The sequence below is a fragment of the Dermacentor andersoni genome, chromosome 11, assembly GCF_023375885.2.
Source record: "Dermacentor andersoni chromosome 11, qqDerAnde1_hic_scaffold, whole genome shotgun sequence".
NCBI classification, from domain to species: Eukaryota; Metazoa; Arthropoda; class Arachnida; order Ixodida; family Ixodidae; genus Dermacentor; species Dermacentor andersoni.
In genome coordinates this window covers 122,791,341-122,814,772 of record NC_092824.1, presented here as the reverse complement: position 1 = coordinate 122,814,772, position 23,432 = coordinate 122,791,341, and the positions used below count along the sequence as shown (strand labels likewise).

Genomic DNA, 23,432 nt, shown 5'->3' with positions numbered 1-23,432 from the left:
CAGGAATTTGCCTCCACACAAACCAGTAGATACGGCTATGACAAGCATGGTGTCATGCACGCGCAGGTAAATATAAACACATCTCACTCAATGACCAAGAGCACTTGCCGTCACAACACTGGCGTGTTGAAGAGAACTGGCAGCGAGACGCGAACGCTTCGTGCTGGCTTTAGTTTCACCGTGAGAACACCTTTCACGGCCAAATAAATGAAAGCAGTCTTGAAAGTAGTGGGAACCTTAATCGCGCTGTTGAGGTACCTAGTAAGACAGACCAAGTAGTCAGAATCAATGCCTAGATTAAGTCTCAAAAGAAAACAGCAGATTTGTAGAGGTAGAGAAATTTACCAGCTAGAACCGAGTGTACCCTGTGTGCTATATACATACAGGTGATGAGTGCACTGAAGAACTAATGTGGCTGATACTACGAATGCAGATGGTGGTGAGGCCAGACCCCTTTTATTAGGGCTTCAAGCAGCTTTAAGTAGACTCAGGCGATCTTGGTTGAGACTCCAGGCACCATATTCCCGGATTTCAAAAGTGTGTGTGTGTGTGGGGGGGCCTGCCCCCCCTGTAGATAAGCCTATGCAGGACAGCATCTCTCGCTAGAGACGCTCTTCAGATTGTGCTGGCTAAAACAACTTCGTTTTGCCTGCCATCCATGTTTTTGTCACATACACTGGGTCAAAGTGCTTCTTACACACGTAGTCTCCTGGTTGCAGGACTCGTTCTTCATGCTGTATGGCATACCGCTATGCTTGCAGTCGACTCTTCTCTTTAGGGACATTGAACATTGATACTTTGTCTTTGCACGAGCCATATCCACTCTTGCGGTTTGGAACGAAACACTTTTTGCCCATAGTCTAGTTCGATCCATCTCCACCAGGCGACATCGCCGTTCGAACAACAAATCTCTCTTCTTCCCTCTTTTGCGATTCTGCTTATTTGTCATTTTTCATTATTTCCATTGTAAAGAGTCTACTGAGAACAAGGATGACTGATTGCTGAATGGTAAAGCAAACGTTGCAAAAAAAAAAAAAAAAAGATAATGATAGCTTGTCTGCCTGCACCGCTTTTCCACGACTGCTTCCAGGCATTGTCAAACGCCATCTGCTAGAACAAGTGCCGCGACCGCAATGTTGGAGACATTATCGCCTGCTACGGCACCTGAGGAACTTGGATGATTATAGTGAATAGAAGGCACACTAAATAAATTAGCTTTTATAATGCGTTTTATGTGCACAATAACTATTTACCCTTTCAAATTTCCCACTTTTTCAACCTCCTTACGTGTACCGCCGTGTTGCGGTGCAGACGTGAAACATCTTTTAGTGAGACGCGTTTCTCCCCAGTGGCCCCCGCATCATTGGACCACCTTTTCTTCTTACACCGCGGTGCAGGGTAATTTATTGTGAGCAAGCAGCATGAAGTGTGCTTCACTAGCGTTTCTTCTCGACTTTCGTTTGGTTGATCATGGCCAAAGTACGTATATACGAGACAGAACAAGAGTGTACTACACAGAACTGTACAGTTGCATTATGAAATTTAGAGCTGTGCTTCTGACTGCTATTTGTTTGTTCATTTGTTCACCTTGCGAAGTGCTTGTAGAAATGTCCTGAGGGCTACATTTTGGAAGCTCATATTCAGACATGTTTGCATCACTTGGTTTCTAGCGCACTTCTTTAAGTGTCAGAGATATTTCTCATTTGGAATGCTTATCTCGAAGCCTCTAGCAGCATTATGTTCTCGGCACTTTCGTGGTGCGAGATGTTGCCTGAGCAAGTTGCTTGTCAAGATGAATATTCGAAGTCGGGATTTTGCTTGTGCTGACATTATTTTAGTATATGCTTTTAAAGCTAGCTAGAAAGTACTTTCTGTCTTGAAAGGACCAGCACCTGCTTCTGGCCCCAGAAGCAGGTGCTTGCGTGCAGGCCACACCTTTTTGGTCCTTCATTAGCATGTGATATTACTTCCAACTAATCAGTTTTAATCTTTTAAATATAACTGTGGCATTGTGACTGCTAGTCATTTTCTGAGTGTTAACACCCTTTTCTCATTACTTTTGTCTGAGTCAAGCTGAATTTTCAAGTATTTTTTATAGAAGTTTTTTTTTTAGATCCACGTTTAACCTGTTTGTACACAGCTAGAATTTACAATGAATATTTTCATACATGTGCCTGGCTAGACGCCAATCATTTTTTGCAATAAAGTTTATCAATTGTATAAATAAAAAGTAACATTGATATGACATTGTGAGTCTCACTTGTGTGTTTTACCTAGTGCTTACTGAACTCACTTTATTCATGTAGTAGCCATTGCAGGATTTGTATTAATTCACAAAGATGAAAATACAGAGCTACGATTTTGTAAGACCAGTTTTCATATTTTGATGAGCTCTAGGACTATATATAAAAAGTTGACAGTCACTTTAGCATATGCTAAAGAGGATGAAGTCGAAAGCCTGGATGCTCACAAGACATTAATTAAATTACTTGCCATTCTCATTTGAATGCATTTGCTATTGTTTTCTCCCAAGAAAGGTCATGGGTTCGAATGTAGTAATTAAATTGACCTTAATTAAGTATGCCTCAATTAACATTGCCCTAATTAATGGTCGTGGGTTCGACATATTACATATTCTGCCAAGTGCAAGTGGCTTACTGAACTACTTCTACCAAAGGTCGAGAGTTCAAGTGCCACAATTAACTATATTTTAATTAGCAGTGCATTCATCAACTTAGCCTTAACGCCAAATGTCATGGTTTCGAATCTTATTAAAGGTCGTGGGTTCCTTTCATGACCTTTCCGATGTCAATTGGAATTTTACTTGGAGATATGGCTCGTTCGCCCATATCACCAAGTGAGCTCGACTCCCACCATAGGTTGTGGGTTAGAGTGCCTTAATTAAGTCTATCTTAATGAAATGTGCATTAATTCGCTTCACCCAATTTAACAACAAAGGTCAATGGGTCGACCCCCAATCAGGTGCCATTGAATTTTGGTGCCATAACCCTGGATATCGTATTTTTCTATCCATGAGTCATCTAAGGATTTCTCCCTAATAAGAAAGATACTTCACGAATGTTGCAATTTATATTTTGTTGTTTACATCTTTACACATTAACAAAACATTTCAAACAAGGTCACCAGCTACAATGGTGGCAACTGTGACATTATTGTGCCTCAGCAGATGTACCATTGAGGACAAATGAAATGCGAACAGCGGAGCGTGTAGCCAAAGCATAACTAAAGGTACAGTGCACGTTGTCGGCCAGTCATTGTGCACATGCGTGAGCTTGTATTCTCGCTCAGAGTGCAGCGCTGCTCACCCTACTGCGAAAAACATCACCTGTATTTGTCTGAAAATTGATTTCTCATCTCTCTGCAGCAGTGCCATTCCCATCTGCCAAGACACTTATGGTAGCTAGCACCATCGCTGCATCTGAGGCATGAAATAGCTGGCATGCACCTGGTTTCCTAATCTCTGTTGCGTTGCTTTTGTTACCACCATAAAAGCTGCCAGTGCCTAATCATAATTTGAATAGCAGCAAAAATGTATTGCACTGGTGGAGCAACAACAGTGCTAGCCACTTAACAGTAATCGCAGATAGGAATGGCACTGCAATGGTGGGGTGAGAATGCAACTTTCAAACAAAATACAGGTGACGAAATCACAGTAGGACAAGCAGCCCAGCATTCCGCATTCAAACCATATGCGCATGCATGCATGTGTACGATGATGGCTGGCCGAAATCACACACTGTGTCTTCAGTTATGCTTCAGCCACCCGCTCTGCTGTTCACATTTCATTTGTATTCGATAGTAAATCTGCTGTGGCACTTGCACGTATGCAGCTCATTATAACGTGAACAGGAAAGATCCACTCGATGTTCTATGAACTTCCTGCATACCTAAAAGGAACATCCATTAGTGGTCCCTTATGTCCAGCTGCAACATCCTTTCAACGTTCCAGCAATGTGATCTGGATAGGACTTAGATTATCCTTAGTAAGCATTTGTAATAATGTTTGAAGAAATATAGATATCTATGGGATGCGTGCAATGTCTAAAACATTATGTTCTATGGACATCCATGGGACATAAATGGTTCACTGGGGTGCCGAATACGGCCTGCGGACGTTCCGCTCATGAACGTTTGGCCACACCTTCCGTGACATGTGGCACACATTTTACGGATATATGCCAGGGCCTTTTGCAATGTTTTCCATAATGTCAATTACAGTTGCGGTGCACGCTGTGTGGCAGATGCGACAGGCACAGCACCTACGCTTCAAAAACATATATTTTGTGCACGAACGTGTGTAAGGGCTGCATACTCCTTTCTTCTAGGCCTTCTGCCATGTGCAAGTGGCTTATTGAAGTTTTCAAAGTAAAATTCCTGAAGTATGATGTACATGTGTACATGAACTGCAGACATGACAGCTTTGGTCTGTAATTCAAACGTGCAAGAAAATGTTGTTGTGTTACGAGGAAACTCGAATTGGAGGACAAATATTCACATGTCAAAAAACGTCCATGTGGGATAACCCAGGGACATCCATGGTAGAACATCAAAAACAGATCCATGTGCGATATCCTTGGGACATCCGTAGCAGGTTGTTCGTAACTGGACGTCCATGGACGTCCTATTTGTACCTGAAATGGTGCATAGACATATGAGCACGATTTGAATATTTGAATGTCCTATGGACAAAGTGTTTTTATTGGGTCGGTACTTACAATCTTCCCTTTGTTTTGAAGGCACTTACAGAAATTTCCTGGAGGGCGCACATGTAGTGATTCATTTCAGCGCTGGCATCCAAACTATGAGAAGCTCGTCGTGTCATCCCTCATAACACATCATCAGAGAACTCTTGGAAGATGGTGCCTTCGTATGTCCTTGCACCCTCAGTGGGTGTGAAGTTAGCTGCTTTTCATTTGCTAACTAAGAAGACAAAGTGCAGTCTGCTCCAAATGGACAAGTCAACTAATAAAGCCATACAAGCCCTAATGTATATTCTAAGCAAATTTGTGCGGAAGCATGGGAATGCACAGAGTTAGTACATTAACTCGTAAAGCTGGGCAAACAAGTGGCACTGCACAGGTGCTGCCACATGAATACTCCTCATTGTCACCAGTGCGATTTCCCAGATTGGCTAAAATTTTATATAAGGATAAAAATACTCTAAATATATATAATGCCAAAATAAGTATTTGCAACTAGCATGTACGTAAGAATCTTGCGTAAAGTTCATTCATGCGCAAAGTTTAGTATTTCTTGAGAAAGATGCAATGGTTATTTATAAGATTTACTGTGCATGAAAGAGTGCATTTGCAGCTGCTTCAACTAGATGCCACTGTATCCAGCGAGGCTCTGGATCATGTCTTAGAAAATCTTTGCGAACTCAACTGTGGTCCCAAACTATACACACACGTGTGGGACTTCCTTACAGACAGACAGATTACAATCCGTATAGGGGACCTTAAATTTCAACCCATCACCATTGGTGATTTCGGCATGCCCCAAGGGGCCGTCCTCTCCCCTCGCCTCTTCAATATCACCCTAAAGCAACTCCCCAAGGCCCTCAATCAAATTATGGGAGTACGCCATGCCAACTATGCAGATGACATCACGATCTGGACCTGCTCCAGCAACCTGGGCCAGATAGAAGATGCCCTCCAATGAGCTGCGACCATCATAAAACAGATCGGGCGCAAGATTGGTCTGGAATGCTCCCTCACCAAATCCGAACTCCTCCTATACTGAAATAAGGCGCCCGATAATGCACCCCTCAACGAACAACTCAACGGAACCCCAATTCCAGAGGTAGGAACCATCCGAATTTTTGGGGCCCACTTCAACAATCGGGGCAACAACTTATTTGCTATCCAGAAACTAAGAATGTCCTGTTTTCAAATCTCACGCATGATTAGCTGGGCGCGGCCAACCCGCAATGAGGGATGCAAGAACAGCACGTACTGTGACTCATCCAGGCATTTGTCATCAGTCGCATAACCTATAGGTTTCCTTATCCGAGGATCCTGAAAGCAGACAAGCACCAAATAGACAGAATCATGTGTGTTACCCTCAAGAAGGCTCTGAACCATCCTCCGTCGGCACTCACGGAACACGTCCTTCAAATGGGGCTCCAAAATACAGCATCCGAATTATTCCAAGTCCACCACACAAATCAAGCTATACCCCTGGCCATCACTAAAACGGGACGAAAAACACTATTGGAACTTGGCATTGAAGCCCCCATCCAGACGAGAGGGAAACAATGCATCCCACCCAAATGGAGATGGGATGTCATCATCAAACCACTACCATGCAACATGCACCCACATTTTCATGAACACAAATGCCGGGCCTGGGCCAGGGCTCACGACAAATACTTAGACACCGAGAAGTGCCTTGTTTGTTGATGCGGCTGGACCAGTCTACGGCAAATACAGGGCTACCATTTTCACCATTCACCAAAGAAAACAGATTGATTGTATATTGTACCAAGACACAGACACAATCATCATGGAAGAGGCAGGAATTGCTCTTGCCCTATGAAGCCCCGGATCTACTTTCGTCCTTACAGACTCACCAGCAGCCTTCTGCAACTTCTGCAAAGGCCAGATTGGCCCCATTGCGCACAGAATTTTCACACAGCTACTCTCCCAACGCTCAGAGGGAGAATGGAAAGAACTGATATGGATACCCGACCACAGCGGAGTTGGAGGCAAAGAGCTTGCTCACACCTCGGCCTGAGAATTACATTTCCGGACCTCCAACACCGTCATATCGCACCCTCCTGCTGCTATGCATATCGACCCACTCCTCACATACACCAAAATTCTTCAAAACAAAAGACTCGAAAGACGCAAACTTCTGTGCCCGGGACCCAAACTCGGCAAAGAATCTCAGGTAGCGTGGCATTGCCTACAGACATGCTCCTACCCCAACCCATATATACTATCTAAGATAAGGCCTGACACACACACACACACACACAACACACACACACACACACACACACACACACACACACACACACACACACACACACACACACACGCACGCACATACACACACACGCGCACGCACGCACGCACGCACACACCATAGTGCAGGTTATGCGACAATCAAACAGCCACCCTGTATCACATGGTATGGGAATGTCAACACAATCCATCCAGACAACACGGGACACAACGTAACTGAGAAGGGAGGGTGGCAGCTACATCCAGCTCGGATCCGAAGACCCAAGAGGCCCTCGTGAAACGGGCAAAGACCATGGCCCATGCCAACGGGATCCCGAACTAAGGATCCCATTCGCCGACCTTCTCATTTAAAGACTCAATAAATGTTTTATTCTCTCTCCTCTCTCTCTGGATCATGTCCAACCGTGTGTTACGCCTGAATCACATCTCGCCTTGTCTATGTTTGCTGTTCTCGTACTGAGAACTCAACTTTACCCATACAATAAGTGACAAACACATCTTTGTTCAATACGATGAATCTGTATTGTCTCACCTCTGTACAATCAGCTCTCCCAGTTTTTAATTTAAACATCATTTTATCATGGAAGTGCCCACGCGGCCAGCTGTTTCAATGCATGGACAATTTGGGGAGCTTTTCTTCTATAGTTGGTTATAGGAACTCCATGTGGGAGTGGATGCTATCTGCCACACCCGACAAAACTTAAAAAAATTATGGAGTTTTACGTGCCAAAACCACTTTCTGATTATGAGGCACGCCGTAGTGGAGGACTCCGGAAATTTCGACCACCTGGGGTTCTTTTAACGTGCACCTAAATCTAAGTACAAGGGTGTTTTCGCATTTTGCCCCCATCGAAATGCAGCCGCCATGGCTGGGATTCGATCCCGTGACCTTGTGCTCAGCAGCCTAACACCATAGCCACTGAGCAAAGACGGCGGGTACCCGACAAAACTTGCTCACGCTCTTAGAGTGTTGCATGAATAAAATCGCCAAATATGCAAGACTCTTCCAGCTAAACTGCTGGCAATTTCACAAGGAGGTGGCATGTTACAGTGGGTTTAATACCCTATACCACAGAAGAGTATGCATTTGGGCTGGTTGGTTCATGATTAGGAGCAGTAAACAGCGCTAAACAACAGGATGAAGAGAGGGAGACAGACCACAGCGCTGACTAATAACCAAGTGTCTTTATTCTTTCAGTGAGCGTATATATACTCTACTGCTATCTCAAAGCACAGAATCAACAGAATTCAGCATGTGCAGGGGCAATAAATTGCAATTAATGCGGTAGGAAGGCAATCTCCTTCGGAAGGAGAGAAATGCTTTGCCGCTATTATGAATGTGAAAAGCTTTGGGAGTAAGACGTGCGGTCATCACGGTATTTTGACAGATAGGTCACATCTTAAGATGCCAGATATTGTCTCCACATTTCTCCTTGAGGAATGTCCAAAGGCTGTCTGAGCCTTTTCCTTGGACATCAAGAACTTATGTCACTCTTTGCCTCAAGAAAATGTATGCATTGAATAGGTCACATCTTAAGATGCCAGATACTGTCTCCACATTTCTCCTTGAGGAATGTCCAAAGGCTGTCTGAGCCTTTTCCTTGGACATCAAGAACTTATGTCACTCTTTGCCTCAAGAAAATGTATGCATTGAAGTTGGCCATTGTATTGACAAATACAGTGCTCTTAAGTTTCAGAATGCATGTGGTATCAACGTCAACAGGTTTTTAGAGCTCTTAAGGCTTTACATGCTTTCCACTTTCCTCTCCATGAACGATAAGACTTTCATACAAAAGAAAGGTGTGTGCATTGGTTCATGTATAGCTCCTGTTCTTAGAGACATTTTATTGGCCAGCTATGACCGCAATCTTAAAACTAAACTCAACCAGACGAGCACTGTAAAAGTAATGCGATATGTTGCTGATATTAAATTTTTTACAATACTAACACTCCTGACGCGCAGCCTGCTACTGCTATAATATTTGACGTGTTCCGCATAGTTTTAGATTCCTTTGAATTGACCACGGAGCACCCGTCAGACAACAAGCTGCGTTTCTTAGACTTGGAGCTATCGTTCTCAAGCAATTATGTATGTTTGGGTTATGCTCCTTGGTCTCATAAGAGCCTTCTTCCCTTTTCCTCCGCGCACTCAAAGATAGTTAAGTGCAGTATTTCAAGATCTTGCATGAAGGCAGCCCTCATCAGGTCTTGTGACCACCAAGCAGATGCAAGCTTCGAATTGCAAGTAGCCAGGCTGAAGTTCGCAGGTGCTCCTGTTACCGCTTTTAACTAGCATTGCTGAAAGCCTCGCAACAAGCCTTAAAAGAAAGCAATCGGCAGCTGCTCAATCTGAGAATCGCTCACGGCAAATGGTTGTGGTTATCCCACATGTGCACATGGTTGCGCATAATCTCAAAAAGGTTGTCAGCAAGGCAGGCGTTAGGTTGCTGTTCACTGCCAGAAATAAGTTAGGGAGCCTGTGCCATCGAGTCAATTGGGTGATCGAGAACAACAAAAGTAGTTGTAAAAAGCAGCACAGGCAGAGGTTTCTTGTTGGCTGTTGTGACTGTGTTGTTTAAAAGATTCCTCTTTCATGGAAGCGTTTTTATATCGGTCAAACGGGGTGGTGCATCAACGACCACATGTGTAAACACTCAAACAAAGTTCAAAAACGAGCTAGAGATAGTCAATTATCACTGCACTGCAATGAATGTGGCTGCAAGCCATCTTTTACAGATGTTACCTGTCTGTCAAAATATCGCAATCACCGCGCACATCTTATTTCCGAAGCTTTAAACATTCATAAAACCGGCGAAGCATGTGTAAGCCTTCCATCTATTTTTCTCCTTCCAATGGAGATTGCCTTCCTATCGCATTGATTGCAACTTATTGCCACTGTGCATGCTGAATTCTGTTGATTCTGTGCTTTGATATTGCAGCAGAGTACATATATGCTGACTGAAAGGATAAAGACACTTGGTTGTTAGTCAGCGCTGTGGTCTGTGTCCCTCTCTTCGTCCTGTTGTTTGGCACTGTTTACTGCTTGTAACCCTGTACCACGTATTCATGCACGCATTCCTTGTGTGTTTAGCTGACAATAAAGCTGAAATATATGTCATCTATGGCAATGAAAATTATAATTTAGCTGTAAAATGGCACAGCTGTCCTTGCTACAATGGATACAAATGACACCACCGTTGTATTGCAGCGAAATCTACAGGCTTACAAGCCATGTAATGAAAGCTGCGAAGTGCCACCTGCAATGAGCACCTTAATTTTACTTATAGTTGCTTAGATGCTGTCAATAAATAATGCAATCCCATAAATATTGTGTTGTCGCAAGTGCCAGTTGAGGCCTCTGGGTCACCTGGCCCGATTAGTGATGAAAATATTGCTAAAGGCAAATGCTGCACAAGAAGACATGGAATAAATGCAACCAGCGAGTGATACAAATGAGCTGTGAAGTAAGGGAAAAAAAAAGAAGAAAGTTATGCAAAGAGGTCCACCAAGAATCTAGAATGCGAAATTAACTGAGGCTGTGAGGGAAAGCTACATGCTACATTTTCAAGAACCAAGCTTGTCACAACATAAACAGAGGTGGGCAATTCTATTTTCCTCCATTGCCTTCAACAAACGAACTTCTTCCTCCCCTAAACTTCTAAAATTTATTCATTGTCATTCACCACAACCCACCTGAGGGCGAAGAGAGATCTTTCTATCGCTAGTTCAGAAATAAATGTGCATTTCACTCTCTCTCTCTTCACCTCATCCTCGCTGCGCGATTTTCCTTGTGCCCTCCCTCATCCTCTCACTCCCAGCCAGCAAGAACGCTTTATCTGCCCCGACACTAAATTTCTTGCACTTTAATAACAGTGTACAAGCACCAAACAATAGCCGAGTTCATACAATGACAAAATATTTTACGTTATGCATGCAGCAAAACTGAAAGAATCTGCATACTTGTGCGATTTGGCAATTACAATAATGTTGTCATTTATGCGTAGAGTAGCTTGTGGGCATTTCTGTGATGTACAAACATTTACAATAGTAAATGAACAAAGATTGATGCTCCTCTCTCACCTTCCCTAACTACCACCCTCACAGATTTTCAGACTAGAATCCCCACCTCACCTACCTCACCTGCGCTCACCCTGACAGGTGAGGGCAGATGGTAAGGACGCCCTCGTAAGGGTGTGCCCTCAGGAGGGTGCCCATGAGTGCAAGAATGAATGTGGTCTAGACAACTGGGTCAATCTACGCTACCCCCACAGTCTACCCGCTTTATCTGGGACAGTTGAATATTTTATTACAAAATTACACAAATATGAGCTAGTATATCGGTAGTGCGATTTTTTTTTCCAACACCAAGCTCCGTTTTTAAGCGATTGCCAGCAGTCATCACAGCATTAGAATTGGGGCACCCAAGTCTAGGGTGCCTCTAACGAATAGCATCTCGCCTCTGTGCATGCGCTCAACACAAACTATTTCATGGTTAAAGTTGGCACTCAAGTGCCCCCATAGTGCCCCTACACTTATCACCCATTAATGTGATGGCTCCTGGGAGGCACCAGATCTGACCTAATATCTCAGTAACTGCTAATGTGCATGACAAATGCTGATAAACACCATTGCTTTCATGTATCTCATGTAGATGAGGAACATTGAACGACAAATTGCCACAGATTTTGAGATTATGTGTCAGTTGAGAGCTTGTGCACCTAAAGCAGGATGTTTTTGGCAGGCGTTTGCATTTGGATTGCCTAGGCTGATGATGGCAGCTCCTTTGCGTTGCTTTGGACAGAGAAAATAAGACTGCCCTTGGAGGCAGACATAAAAAAGTAAAGAGTTTAGCCAAGGTCTGCCTCCTTGACAATGTTTTACCAAATATTTTACCACACCATAAAGCAATAACCATAAAGTTATCACGGCGGACACCAGAAAGGTGACAGGATGAACACAAGACTGTGTTAGGACTAATGCAATCAGCATTTGTCCTATCACTTTTCCTGAGTCTATAAGTTAATGTTACCTTTATTGCATTAAATATGAATCAACAAGTTCTCACCTTTCACCTTTAGTGCTAAACCTGTGGCAATTGCATGTACTAAATTGTAATTATTAATGGTTTTATTTATCAAGCACTGCTTTTAAAAGTTATTTCAGAAACCATAAAGGCATTGCAAGTGTTCAACACTGACACAATTCTGAAACAAGGAGTTCGGTCTGAATGGGTTTAGTTCTTGGTAAACCAGAAACACAATGTGGTCACTGTTTGGTGCGACTTCAGCTTGGTTGTCCCTGTTCTAAAGCTACGTAATATCTTGCATTTATTGTTTGTGGCTATTGATGTGCCTGTTCACAAACTTCTTGCTTGTTTTGGGTCAGAGCATTGGGATATGAATAAATCCTGTTAAGTGAGTTGTGAAGCATAATATTGAGCTGTATAGAGCAGCAATTGTTTGAACATCTTTGTTACAGCCTGCAAACACTTTGAAATGTCGAGTATTGCGAATTCATTCTTTCGCATTGCAGTTTGAATATTATGAAGTTTTGTGCATTGCGAAGCTACACAACATGCCAATAATAGTTATAATGATAAGCGGTCGGAATTCGATCCCGCAACCTTGCACTTAGCAGCCCAACACCCCAGCCACTAAGCAACCACGGCAGGTTTCATGAAAGTCTGTAATACTACAATCGCAAGCAAAATTCATTACTTGAAATCGCATGGCAACATTTCTGTGCCTGAAATACAAAGAGGCATGAACTGTGGGCATGAAATAGGCTGGAGCACCAGGTGCATGCCAGTGAGCTTATGCATCCATGGCAGAGTGGGGTGCACAAGAGGACAACACAGTGCTGTCCTCCCTTGGAGCACCTGCAGTGCCATCATTGTGCTCCAACATGGCACCAGATACAGCTGCTGCTGCAGCCAGTCGCTTGCGCTCCTTCCACTTCTCCTTCACCCACGGCTTTTTCAGCTTGCACTTCTTGCGGTAGCCCTTGCTACGTTTCTTGTGCTTGTCTGACGAGAGCTCCACTGTGTCGGGAACATTCAAAGTGTCCATCAGCGCAGGCCAGAAAAAGTATGAAATGAAGCGTGCCTGTAGCACTTCATAGTTCCTTCGGGTGGCTCGCAGCTCCTCACACCGACTGCATGACTGCTGCAAAGCCCTGCTGCTGACAGACGAGAGGTCATCTTCCAGAAGGCTCCTGGACGTGCACTCAGTGCAGCGGATGTCCTCAATGCTGTCTGCATCAAGAGCTGCCGAGAGCTCAGGAAACGAGGCACTATCCTGCAGCATTGGCAAGGAATCAGCGAGGTCGCCATTGGCAAAACGATCTGAAAGTCGCCCAAAGGTAGCCACTGTGGTCTGCAACAAAAAAAGAAAAGGTGGAAAACAGCTTTCTCAATGCTTCTTTACATCTGCAATAGGCATACCTGGCACAGCCAGATGATCTCACGCAGAAACGAACCATTTCACAGTACTTCAAAGGTTGGACTTAAGTCCCACAAAAATAGATTTCCCACAAATTAGCTTTCTACAGCAAAAAAAGAGTTAGTATTACTTTGCAAATCTTCAATATGGATGTGAGACTAAAATTCAAGTCAATCGCTTAAAACTCCAGTCAAAATTATTCTTAAAATTCTAGCTAAGTTGAACATTGAGAAGCCAAGCTGAGCCAACTGTTAACATCATTTTATACTTGCATTTGTACACATCAAGTTTCTGTGTTATGAGGATGCATTACTTAGTGAGCTCCTATCTAAATATACATAGAAATATATAAACGTTTCTAATTATCGAACAAGTCGAATTAAACAAGAGGCAAGAGTGATGCCTCTATCCTAACACATGCCTGAATCGAATAGCCACTCTCTTTTTCTGGATTCAAAGTAGAAAACTAATGTGGAAATCATGTTAGAGCTCCTGAACAAAGTAGAAATTGAATGTGCACTGGATTTTTTAGCAAGAAAAATGTAGTGGGACTCTGATTTTCAAAAAAATAAAAAGAAATGCATGCAAGAAATCACAGTATATGGTCTGTTAGGCTGTTCTATTCACAGTGACATGTCTGCGCTGCTGCAAGGTGTTTACGCACTCTCTGGTCGGCGCTTGTGTGATATTATTAAAGAAGTGGGCAGCTGCACTATATCAACACTATACAGTACAACTGAAATTACTAGCTGAGTGAGTTGGTAGCTGATCAAAAGAACTACTAAGCAGTGCAAATCGGGATGTAATAAAAAAATGAAAACATTACTATTATTAGTTTTTGTCTTCGCAGAAATAGATGAAATAGCAACTGGTGCCATGGTGCAACGCGTGCGACGGAATACAGTGCGCTTCCTCCCCTTGTGCATGCGAGATTTAGCCACCATCGTCAGTTCACCATCGCACACTTTCACATGTACCCACAGAATAGAGCGTGCGAGAATCCACTACGTTTGCATCGCAAAGAGAACCAGTAGCAACTGCCAGACGAAGTCAACCCAGCGCGCATCTGCCTACCTTCCTCCTCCACTTCACTCAATGTTGCCTACACATTCCTCTAGGTGGCGGTACCTTGCTGCGTGCTGAGTGCGCTCCTTCGTACTGTCCCCGGCGCACAACTTTCTTCACCTCCAGGCACCTTCCTCGTTCGCTTGGTTCATGGCCTCAGACAAACAGTGCAGATTTGTAGAGCTGGCCAGTTATGCTTATGCGTAAGAAAGTGTATCTCACCTAACTAGCTGGAGTATCATCCTATTGCAATATGCTCGTCGCTGATCCCATTTTTTGCATCTGCTCTGATTCTTTGAACAATGCACGAAGCCCATCACGCTGCTTGATGGGCCAGCGACGGGCAAACGCAAAGAGTCTTGGTGGACACGACCATCACAATAATTTAGGTAGAAAATTTACACTTGAACCTCGTTATAACGAAGTTGAAGGGGGAGCTGAAATTACTCTGTTATATCCATTATTGCCATTTACTGCAATTTATGGTTAAAAGGTAAACAAAAACCCGGGGCACTTCGCCGACCAAATAAAGATTTAAAAGAAAAGAAGACGTTTCGGCTCCCACACGGGAGCACAAGGCTCCCGTGTGGGAGCACAAGGCTCCCGTGTGGGAGCACAAGGCTCAATGTGCTTATGCTCAATGTGGTGCACATTTGTAAACATAGAGATAAGAAGATGGCCTTGCGGTCCACGGAAATCCTACATGGCTGCGCTTGCAATGAAATTTGAATAAAAGAGAAAGAAGAACTGCCTCAATTCCAACCTGCAAAAGTGGATGTACAGCGAAGCTGGTACGGACGTTAGACAAGTACCACCACCAGCAATATATGTCATGCACGTACGCATGTGTGCGGAAGTGCAGCATACATCCTTATCCTTCTAGGCCGTCCGCCAAGCACAAGTGTCTTATTGAACTAAATTGTTGTTCAAATGTAAACTGCATCAGAAAATGCGTAAAGTACAACTTACACACAAGCTGTAGACATGATAGCTTCGGATTGTAATATGAATTTACGAGAAAACATAATTCTGTTACACAGAAACTCAAACACAAACCCCTTTTCCAGCTGCCGTGGCAATACTGTTGTTGGCCAGTGCTTGCCATAATGTCAATTACGGTCACAGCACATGCGGTACATGACAGATGCATCAGGTAGAGTGCCCCCGCATCAAGGACAGATACTGGGGTGGCGCCAGAGGAAGGGGGCAGGGGGTGCCCCCACCCCAAATTTCTGCCTGCCCCTTTTTGCCCCCCCCCCCCACTCCAAGAGCACCGAAAAGCTGACCCAAGGTAGGCAGTATAAAGCAAAATGTCAATTTTAATGTCTTATAATTTGGAAGCAGATGCACGAGAGCAGCGCCACTTACAAAGGATGGCCTTGTTTAAGGATAGCAATTTATTATGGAAAATTTCTGATCACAAGCAATTACCCTCGCGCTTGTGATAGAATAGGTGCTTCAAATACAGTGCGAACTGCCACAATAAGGTAAAAATGGTGCCAACAGTTCTAAATAGATTTAAAAATGTGCTACACTTTGTTGTTAAGTCTGCTTGTGTGAAATGGCAAGTTCGTGCCTCAGATGTAATAGACTTGGCCACAAAATTGCAAGTGGGGTCAAACGAATTGAGAGGCCATGACTCTTCTAAGCTGCAGCTTTCCTCACATAAAACTGTTGGGACAACACTGCCTACTCTCAAAAATACTCGGTAAGCCACCCGCCCTTGTAGGACGCCACCACTCATAGTCAGTCATCCGCTCCGCGAACCTAATTGCCGGTCGGTAAAAACATGTGCACCGAGCCAGCCACCCTGGTAGGACGCCACCACTTACAGTCAGTCATCCGCTCCGCAAACCTAATTGCCTGTCGGTAAAAACATGTGCACCGAGCCAGCCACCCTTGTAGGACGCCACCACTTACAGTCAGTCATCCGCTCCGCGAACCTAATTGGCTGTCGGTAAAACATGTGCACCGAGCCAGCCCCCCTTGTAGGACGCTACCACTTACAGTCAGTCATCCGCTCCGCGAACCTAATTGACTGTCGGTAAAAACATGTGCACCAAGCCAGCCTCCCTTGTAGGACGCCACCACTTAAAGTCAGTCATCCGCTCCGCGAACCTAATTGCCTGTCGATAAAAACATGTGCACCAGGCCAGCCACCCTTGTAGGACGCCACCACTTAGTCAGTCATGAAAATAATTGCCTGTCGATAAAAACATGTGCACCAGGCCAGCCACCCTTGTAGGACGCCACCACTTACAGTCAGTCATCCGCTCCACGAACCTAATTGCCTGTCGATAAAAACATGTGCACCAAGCCACCCACCCTTGTAGGACGCCACCACTCATAGTCAGTCATCAGCTCCGCGAACCTAATTGACTGTCGGTAAAAACATGTGCACCAAGCCAGCCACCCTGGTAGGACGCCACCACTTACAGTCAGTCATCCACTCCGCGAACCTAATTGCCTGTCGGTAAAAACATGTGCACCGAGCCAGCCACCCTTGTAGGACGCCACCACTTACAGTCAGTCATCCGCTCCGCGAACCTAATTGGCTGTCGGTAAAAACATGTGCACCGAGCCAGCCACCCTTGTAGGACGCCACCACTTACAGTCAGTCATCCGCTCCGCGAACCTAATTGGCTGTCGGTAAAAACATGTGCACCGAGCCAGCCACCCTTGTAGGACGCTACCACTTACAGTCAGTCATCCGCTCCGCGAACCTAATTGACTGTCGGTAAAAACATGTGCACCAAGCCAGCCACCCTTGTAGGACGCCACCACTTAAAGTCAGTCATCCGCTCCGCGAACCTAATTGCCTGTCGATAAAAACATGTGCACCAGGCCAGCCACCCTTGTAGGACACCACCACTTACAGTCAGTCATCCGCTCCGCGAAAATAATTGCCTGTCGATAAAAACATGTGCACCAGGCCAGCCACCCTTGTAGGACGCCACCACTTACAGTCAGTCATCCGCTCCGCGAAACTAATTGCCTGTCGGTAAAAACATGTGCACCGAGCCAGCCACCCTTGTAGGATGCTACCACTTAGTCAGTCATCCGCTCCGCGAACCTAATTGCCTGTCGGTAAAAACATATACACCGAATTCCACACTCGGGAGTGTTGCGGATCGAAATGGCGTTTGGACCAGGAATCCACCAAGCCCATGGACGAGTATGTCTGGTAGTAGGAATGAACGAAAAATTATGCAGATTCCACGGTCTGTGGGGAATCGATGTAAGTGAAGCTTTCTGTGTGATCGATGATAATTAGTGGTGATGTTTACGCCAAATGTTTCATTTCTTCAATGTTCAGTCCAACGCAAGAGTGCCGAGTTGACATTAAACGTTACCCTGTGCGCACCCCTGCTGTTTGTCTGCGTAGTAGACAGAACACACAGGCAGAGGTGTTTGCTTGAGGCATTGTTGTGCGCCATATTTTATAACTTCTGAGAAGGTTTAGTATTGTCATTGCCTCACATGGCACATCGCATCGTTGCAGAAGTATTAAACTTTAATTGAATTATGGGGCTGTAGGTGCCAAAAGCACAATTGGATTGTGAGGCATGCCGCAGTGGCGAACTCTAGATTAATTTTGACACCAAGATGTCCTTTACCGTGCCTCTAAATCTAAGTGCATGAGCATTGTTTCATTTCACCCCCACGGAAATGTGGTTGCAGTGGACAGGATCAAATCCGTGACCTTGAATGACACAGCCACAAAGCTACCGTGGCGGGCACAGAAGTGTTGATTTGATGTGTGATAGCTTCCGTGGTGTTGCCTAGAGCCTGACGTGTGCTTTAATTAATGCGGCCCTTTTTCTGTAAGCCCTAAGTTGTCTGCTTGACATAATTGCATGGTATTTATTTTTCAGAAACAGCATAAACATACCGTACCATGCCTTGAACTTAAGTTTATCCTGCTTCCCTGCAATAACTGTTGTGTGTTGTGTCGGCAGCGGCAGGCAAGTGAAGGCACACGCCCAGCGAACGCGTGGCGAGTGCCGACGCAGAGAAGGATGACACGGAGCTAACTGCTCCTGATGAAAACCGGAACGAAGACTGAGCCGGCTCGCGGCCGTTTATTACTAAAAAGGACTTCACACGCCAGATGACACCTCCTGATTGGTCCCAGCTCGTCACATGACAGAAGGGAGGTGCGCCATCTAGACAAACTACCATGAAACATAAATGTATGATAACACAGAGATCTGGCAGGGGGCGACACTATACTACATTGTGTCTATAGCAGTAGTGTTGCGTTGCCTTCTCACGTCACCTTTACCCGATCCCCCCCCCCCCCATCCCTTCCCGTTGAATGGGAACTGTGAACGAAGAGTGGCAAGGATGTTATTCACTCGTTTAGTGACTGCATCTGTTCTACCCTATCTCTGCTTCTTCTCCACCTCCTCTCTACCATTCTATCTAGCTACCCTCTGGACTTGCAAGTCAGTAGAAAGGTAAGCACTGCATTTTCTGCAACGCTTCTGTGGAGGGTTACGGATAATTACAGCTGTCAAGAGGCTAATGTGGCAATGCCCAGGGAGCTCCAGAGGGTATTGTGCACATTCAATGCAGTGCAAAGGTCCAAGTGAGTTTTTCGTGTTGCCTTTCTTCTCTGTCGCGCTTCTGTCATGTATACAAACACTCTGAGCCACCCCTCGACATGGTGTGCCAGGCAGCAGAAGGAGCAGTGGGAAACTCAAAGGAAGAGGCAAAGAAAGATTCACTTTAAAAGGGTTTATTTACATTATGTACGCTGGCTCTAGGTACGGAAGCCCACTCCATGTAGGAACATATTAAACGTCTGAGTTCTCATCTGGACACATCATCCTCTCTGAATTAAAGGTTTCCGCTATTTATCCCCTCGTCTTCCTTAGACGACTAGACTAGGGTATTTGATGACTGTATAAAGGCCAATCACAAATGTTGTATCGGTAGCAATATCCTGAGCAGGATTTGACATTGTTCCACGAAACTCCGCCTCCGATGGTACGAAATATGTGACCATAGAGCAACCTGAAAATTCAAGGTCGGTGCTGTTCTTTAGTAGCTGTCGACTTGGGCCGCTTTCATCCATTAGCTCAGCTTGTCATTTTCAGCTAGAGGGTCTTTTCTTGCCTCGTGTAAACTTCTAAGAAATGCTATTCGCTGTATTGAGACGTAACAGGAACTTCAGCAGCGAGCGATGACAGTGCCACAGCTACGATCGCCCATGGGCGCACCATTCGCGACACGGCGCAGCCGTTCCGCTCATTGCACTGACCCCTTATAGCTGCCTAGTTCCCTGTAGTGGTGGCACCAACCACTTCAGCCACTTTGTTTGCTTGCTCGCAAGTAGTGCTCATGTCATGGGAGGAAACGCCAGCCTGTCTTGCCGCCACAGACCCTTTGGATTGCCTCAAGATGTTGCAGAAAAGGTCCACTGCCGACTTTTTTTCGACTGCAAGCAAACGGGCCAAGCAAAAATGCATCCACACCGAGCTTTCTGCTTCAACAATGGGAGATTCCGAGACGCTCCATGAACAAGAATATCCTTCTCAGCGCTCTGTTTTGATTCCCCTTGAAGAGACTGTGTACAACATCACCTCTGATGGTGCTGGTCTGTCCTCGTCAGTGCAAATGGACAGTGAGTGCGACGAGCTTTCTGCATTGTGTGCAGCAAGGCATGAACCTGATACAGCAACCGAATTCACCGCCTCGGATGTGGATGTTGACCATGCAGGCCAGTTGGACATTTGGAAATTTAAGACAGAGTCACTCACACAGCCAATACCGAACCCATTTCCATATAAGAAGTACAGCAAATTGCGCAGAAGCTTCCACTCGGACTGGTACCACGTATTTCCTTGGTTGGAGTGCAACGCACAGGCTGGTGCAGCTTTCTGTTACCCTTGCAAAATGTTTTTTAATGGTGCCAGTGAGAAATCTGCATTTGCCAACAGTGGATACAGCAACTAGAAAAAAGCCCTAGAAAAGAAAGTCGGGAGGACAGAGCAAGTCAGTTGCAACCCATTTCAGCAACGCGTACTCTAGGGAGATGCAGAAAAATTGCCTCTATATAGCAAGAGTGGCAGATATATTGCAATTTATTTCTATTCAGGGAATCACTCAGAGGGGCCACGATGAAGGTGCCACAAGTGAAAACAAGGGAAACTTTATTGAGCTCTTGAATTTGTTTGGCAAATATGACAATATTGTCGGTAAGAAACTGAATGGTGGAGCGGCGAATGTGAAGTCATTCATCATTCGATACAAGACAACATCCTCGAAATTCTCTGCCACATCACTTTAACAAGTATAAAGGAAAAGGTGAAAAGCTCCAAATGCTTTGCACTTATTGTCGATGAAACCAAGGACCTAAGTAAGATGGAACAATTATCAGCTGTAGGAAGGTACTACGTAAGCGGGGCCGTCTTTGAGCAGTTTCTTGTAACTAGGCTGGCTTCAGAAGCAGCAATTGAAGTGGGAGGCAACGCACTAAGGCAGCCAGTAAGTAAGCTCTCCCAAGTAACGAAGGACCTAATAAAGAAATGACAAACAATGAAACAGTCCAACTCAAGAGATCAAATAGAATTCGCAGAATTGTCAAAACTGATCAATAAGGAGAAGATAAAGGATATTCGAAATTATAACGTAAGAGACTGAGGAAGTAGTAATAAATGGACACAGCATGAAATCAGTGAGAAGAAAACTTGGCATAGGACAAGCCAAGATGTATGCACTGAAAGATAAGCAGGGTAATATCATCAGCAATTTCCAAGATATATTAAAAGCAATGGAAGAATTATATACTGATCTGTACAATACCCAGAGCAGCCAGGATACCTCCATTCGAAGTAGTAATGAACAGGTTACAGATACTTCTTCTATAACTAGCAATGAAGTTAGAAGGGCCTTGCAAGACATGAAACAGGGAAAAGCGGTTGAAGAAGATGGCATAACAGTCGATTTATTCAAAGGTGTAGAAGACATCATGCTTGAAAAACTGGCGACTCTTTATTCTAAATGTCTATCGACTGCAAGGGTTTCAGAAAACTGGAAAAATGCAAACATTATACTAATCCACAAAAAGGGAGACCTTAAAGAACTGTAAAATTATAGGCCCATTAGCTTACTCCCAGTATTATATAAAATATTTACCAAAGTAATCTCCTATAGAATAAGGGCAACACTGGACTTTAGTCAACCAAGGGAACAGGCTGGCTTCAGGAAGGGATACTCTACAATGGATCACATGTCATTCATCAGGTTATCGAGAAATCTGCAGAGTAGAATAAGCCTCTCTATGTGGCGTTCATGCATTACGGTAAGGCATTTGATTCAGTAGATATACCAGCAGTCATAAAGGCATTATGCAATCAAGGAGTACAGAACGCTTACGCAAATACCTTGCAAAATATCTACAGAGGTTCTACAGCTACCTTAATTCTACACAAGAAAAGCAGGAAGATACCTATAAAGAAGGGGATCACACAAGGAGACACAATGTCTCCAATGCTATTCACTGAGTGCTTGGAAGAAGTATTCAAGCAATTAAACTGGGAAGGCTTAGGAGCAAGGATCAACGGTGAATATCTCAACAACCTTCGCTTTGTAGATGACATTGTCCTGTTGAGCAACACTGGGGACGAGTTACAACAAATAATTGAGTACTTTAACAGAGAGAGCATAAGAATGGGGTTGAAGATTAATAAGCAGAAAACAAAGATAATGATGAATAGCAGGGCAAGGGAACAAGCGTTGAGAATGGGGTTGAAGATTAATAAGCAGAAAACAAAGATAATGATGAATAGCAGGGCAAGGGAACAAGAGTTGAGAATCACCAGTCAGCCTCTAGAGTCTGCGAAGGAGTATGTTTACCTAGGTCAATTACTCACAGGGGACCCTGATTGTGAGAAGGAAATTTACAGAAGAATAAAATTGGGTTGGAGCACATACAGCAGACATTGTCAGCTCCTGACTGGAAGCTTACAATTATCACTAAAACGAAAGGTGTACAATCAGAGCATTCTACCGGTGCTAAGATATGAGGCAAAACTTGGAGACTGAAAAAGAAGCTTGAAAAGAAGTTAAGGACCGCACAAAGAGTGATTAAATGAAGAATGATAGGCATAACGTTAAAAGACAGGAAGAGAGTGGTGTGGATCAGATAGCAAACGAATATAGCCGATATTCTAATTGACATTAAGAGAAAGAAATGGAGCTGGGCAGGTCATGTAATGTGTAGGTTAGATAACCGGTGGACCATGAGGGTTACAGAATGGGTGCCAAGAGAAGGGAAATGCAGTCGAGGATGGTAAAAGACTAGGTGGGGTGATGAAATTAAGAAATTCGCAGGTGCAAGTTGCAATTGGTTGGCGCAGCACAGGGGTAATTGAATATTAGAGGGAGAGGCCTTCGTCCTGCAGTGGACATAAAATAGGCTGATGATGCTGATGATTTCGTAGCAGGCGCACGAGCCCAAATATATTCTCCTCTGCGGAAGGCTTGTCATCTAAGTGTCCTAAAGTTCTCCAAAGGGCACACAGCATGAAACACCAACACGCGTAGAGCTGGTGGGGCCCGAGATGTGCACTGTTGTTTTTCCAACATGTGCAAGCTTACATGTGTGCTCCTCAAAGTCGGCCTGGGTCAGCAGCCTCTTCGAACGGCTTATGTTGGCGGGAAGATTTAACGTGCGCACTAAGCAAGAATCATTGGCATAGTGTTTTAAAACAGCGATGGGAAACCAAGATGACATCGAACAGGTGAGGGACGCTGGAATACGATGCCGCAAGGGTGAAATATGACACTCGCTTTGCACCACCTGTAGCAGGGGAAGGCTGAACGGTGGCACATTTTGGTTATTGCCTATTAAAAGCGTGCAATATACACTTCCAACACACTACGCCGCACGTGCTGTAAAACAGATAGATGAAGATGCTTATTACAACAG

General features: G+C 44.5%; 1 protein-coding gene across 1 annotated transcript in view; it reads right to left on the bottom strand.

The window, feature by feature from the left end:
• Positions 1-4,682: 4,682 nt before the first annotated feature.
• Positions 4,683-23,432, bottom strand: part of LOC126539320 (snRNA-activating protein complex subunit 4-like) — a 229,024-nt gene continuing 210,274 nt past the window's right edge. Inside the window, exon 12 of the mRNA XM_050186115.3 lies at positions 4,683-13,363. Within this exon, the coding sequence (XP_050042072.1) occupies positions 12,803-13,363 (561 nt within the window). The 3' untranslated portion in view covers positions 4,683-12,802. The remainder of the gene's footprint in view (positions 13,364-23,432) is intronic.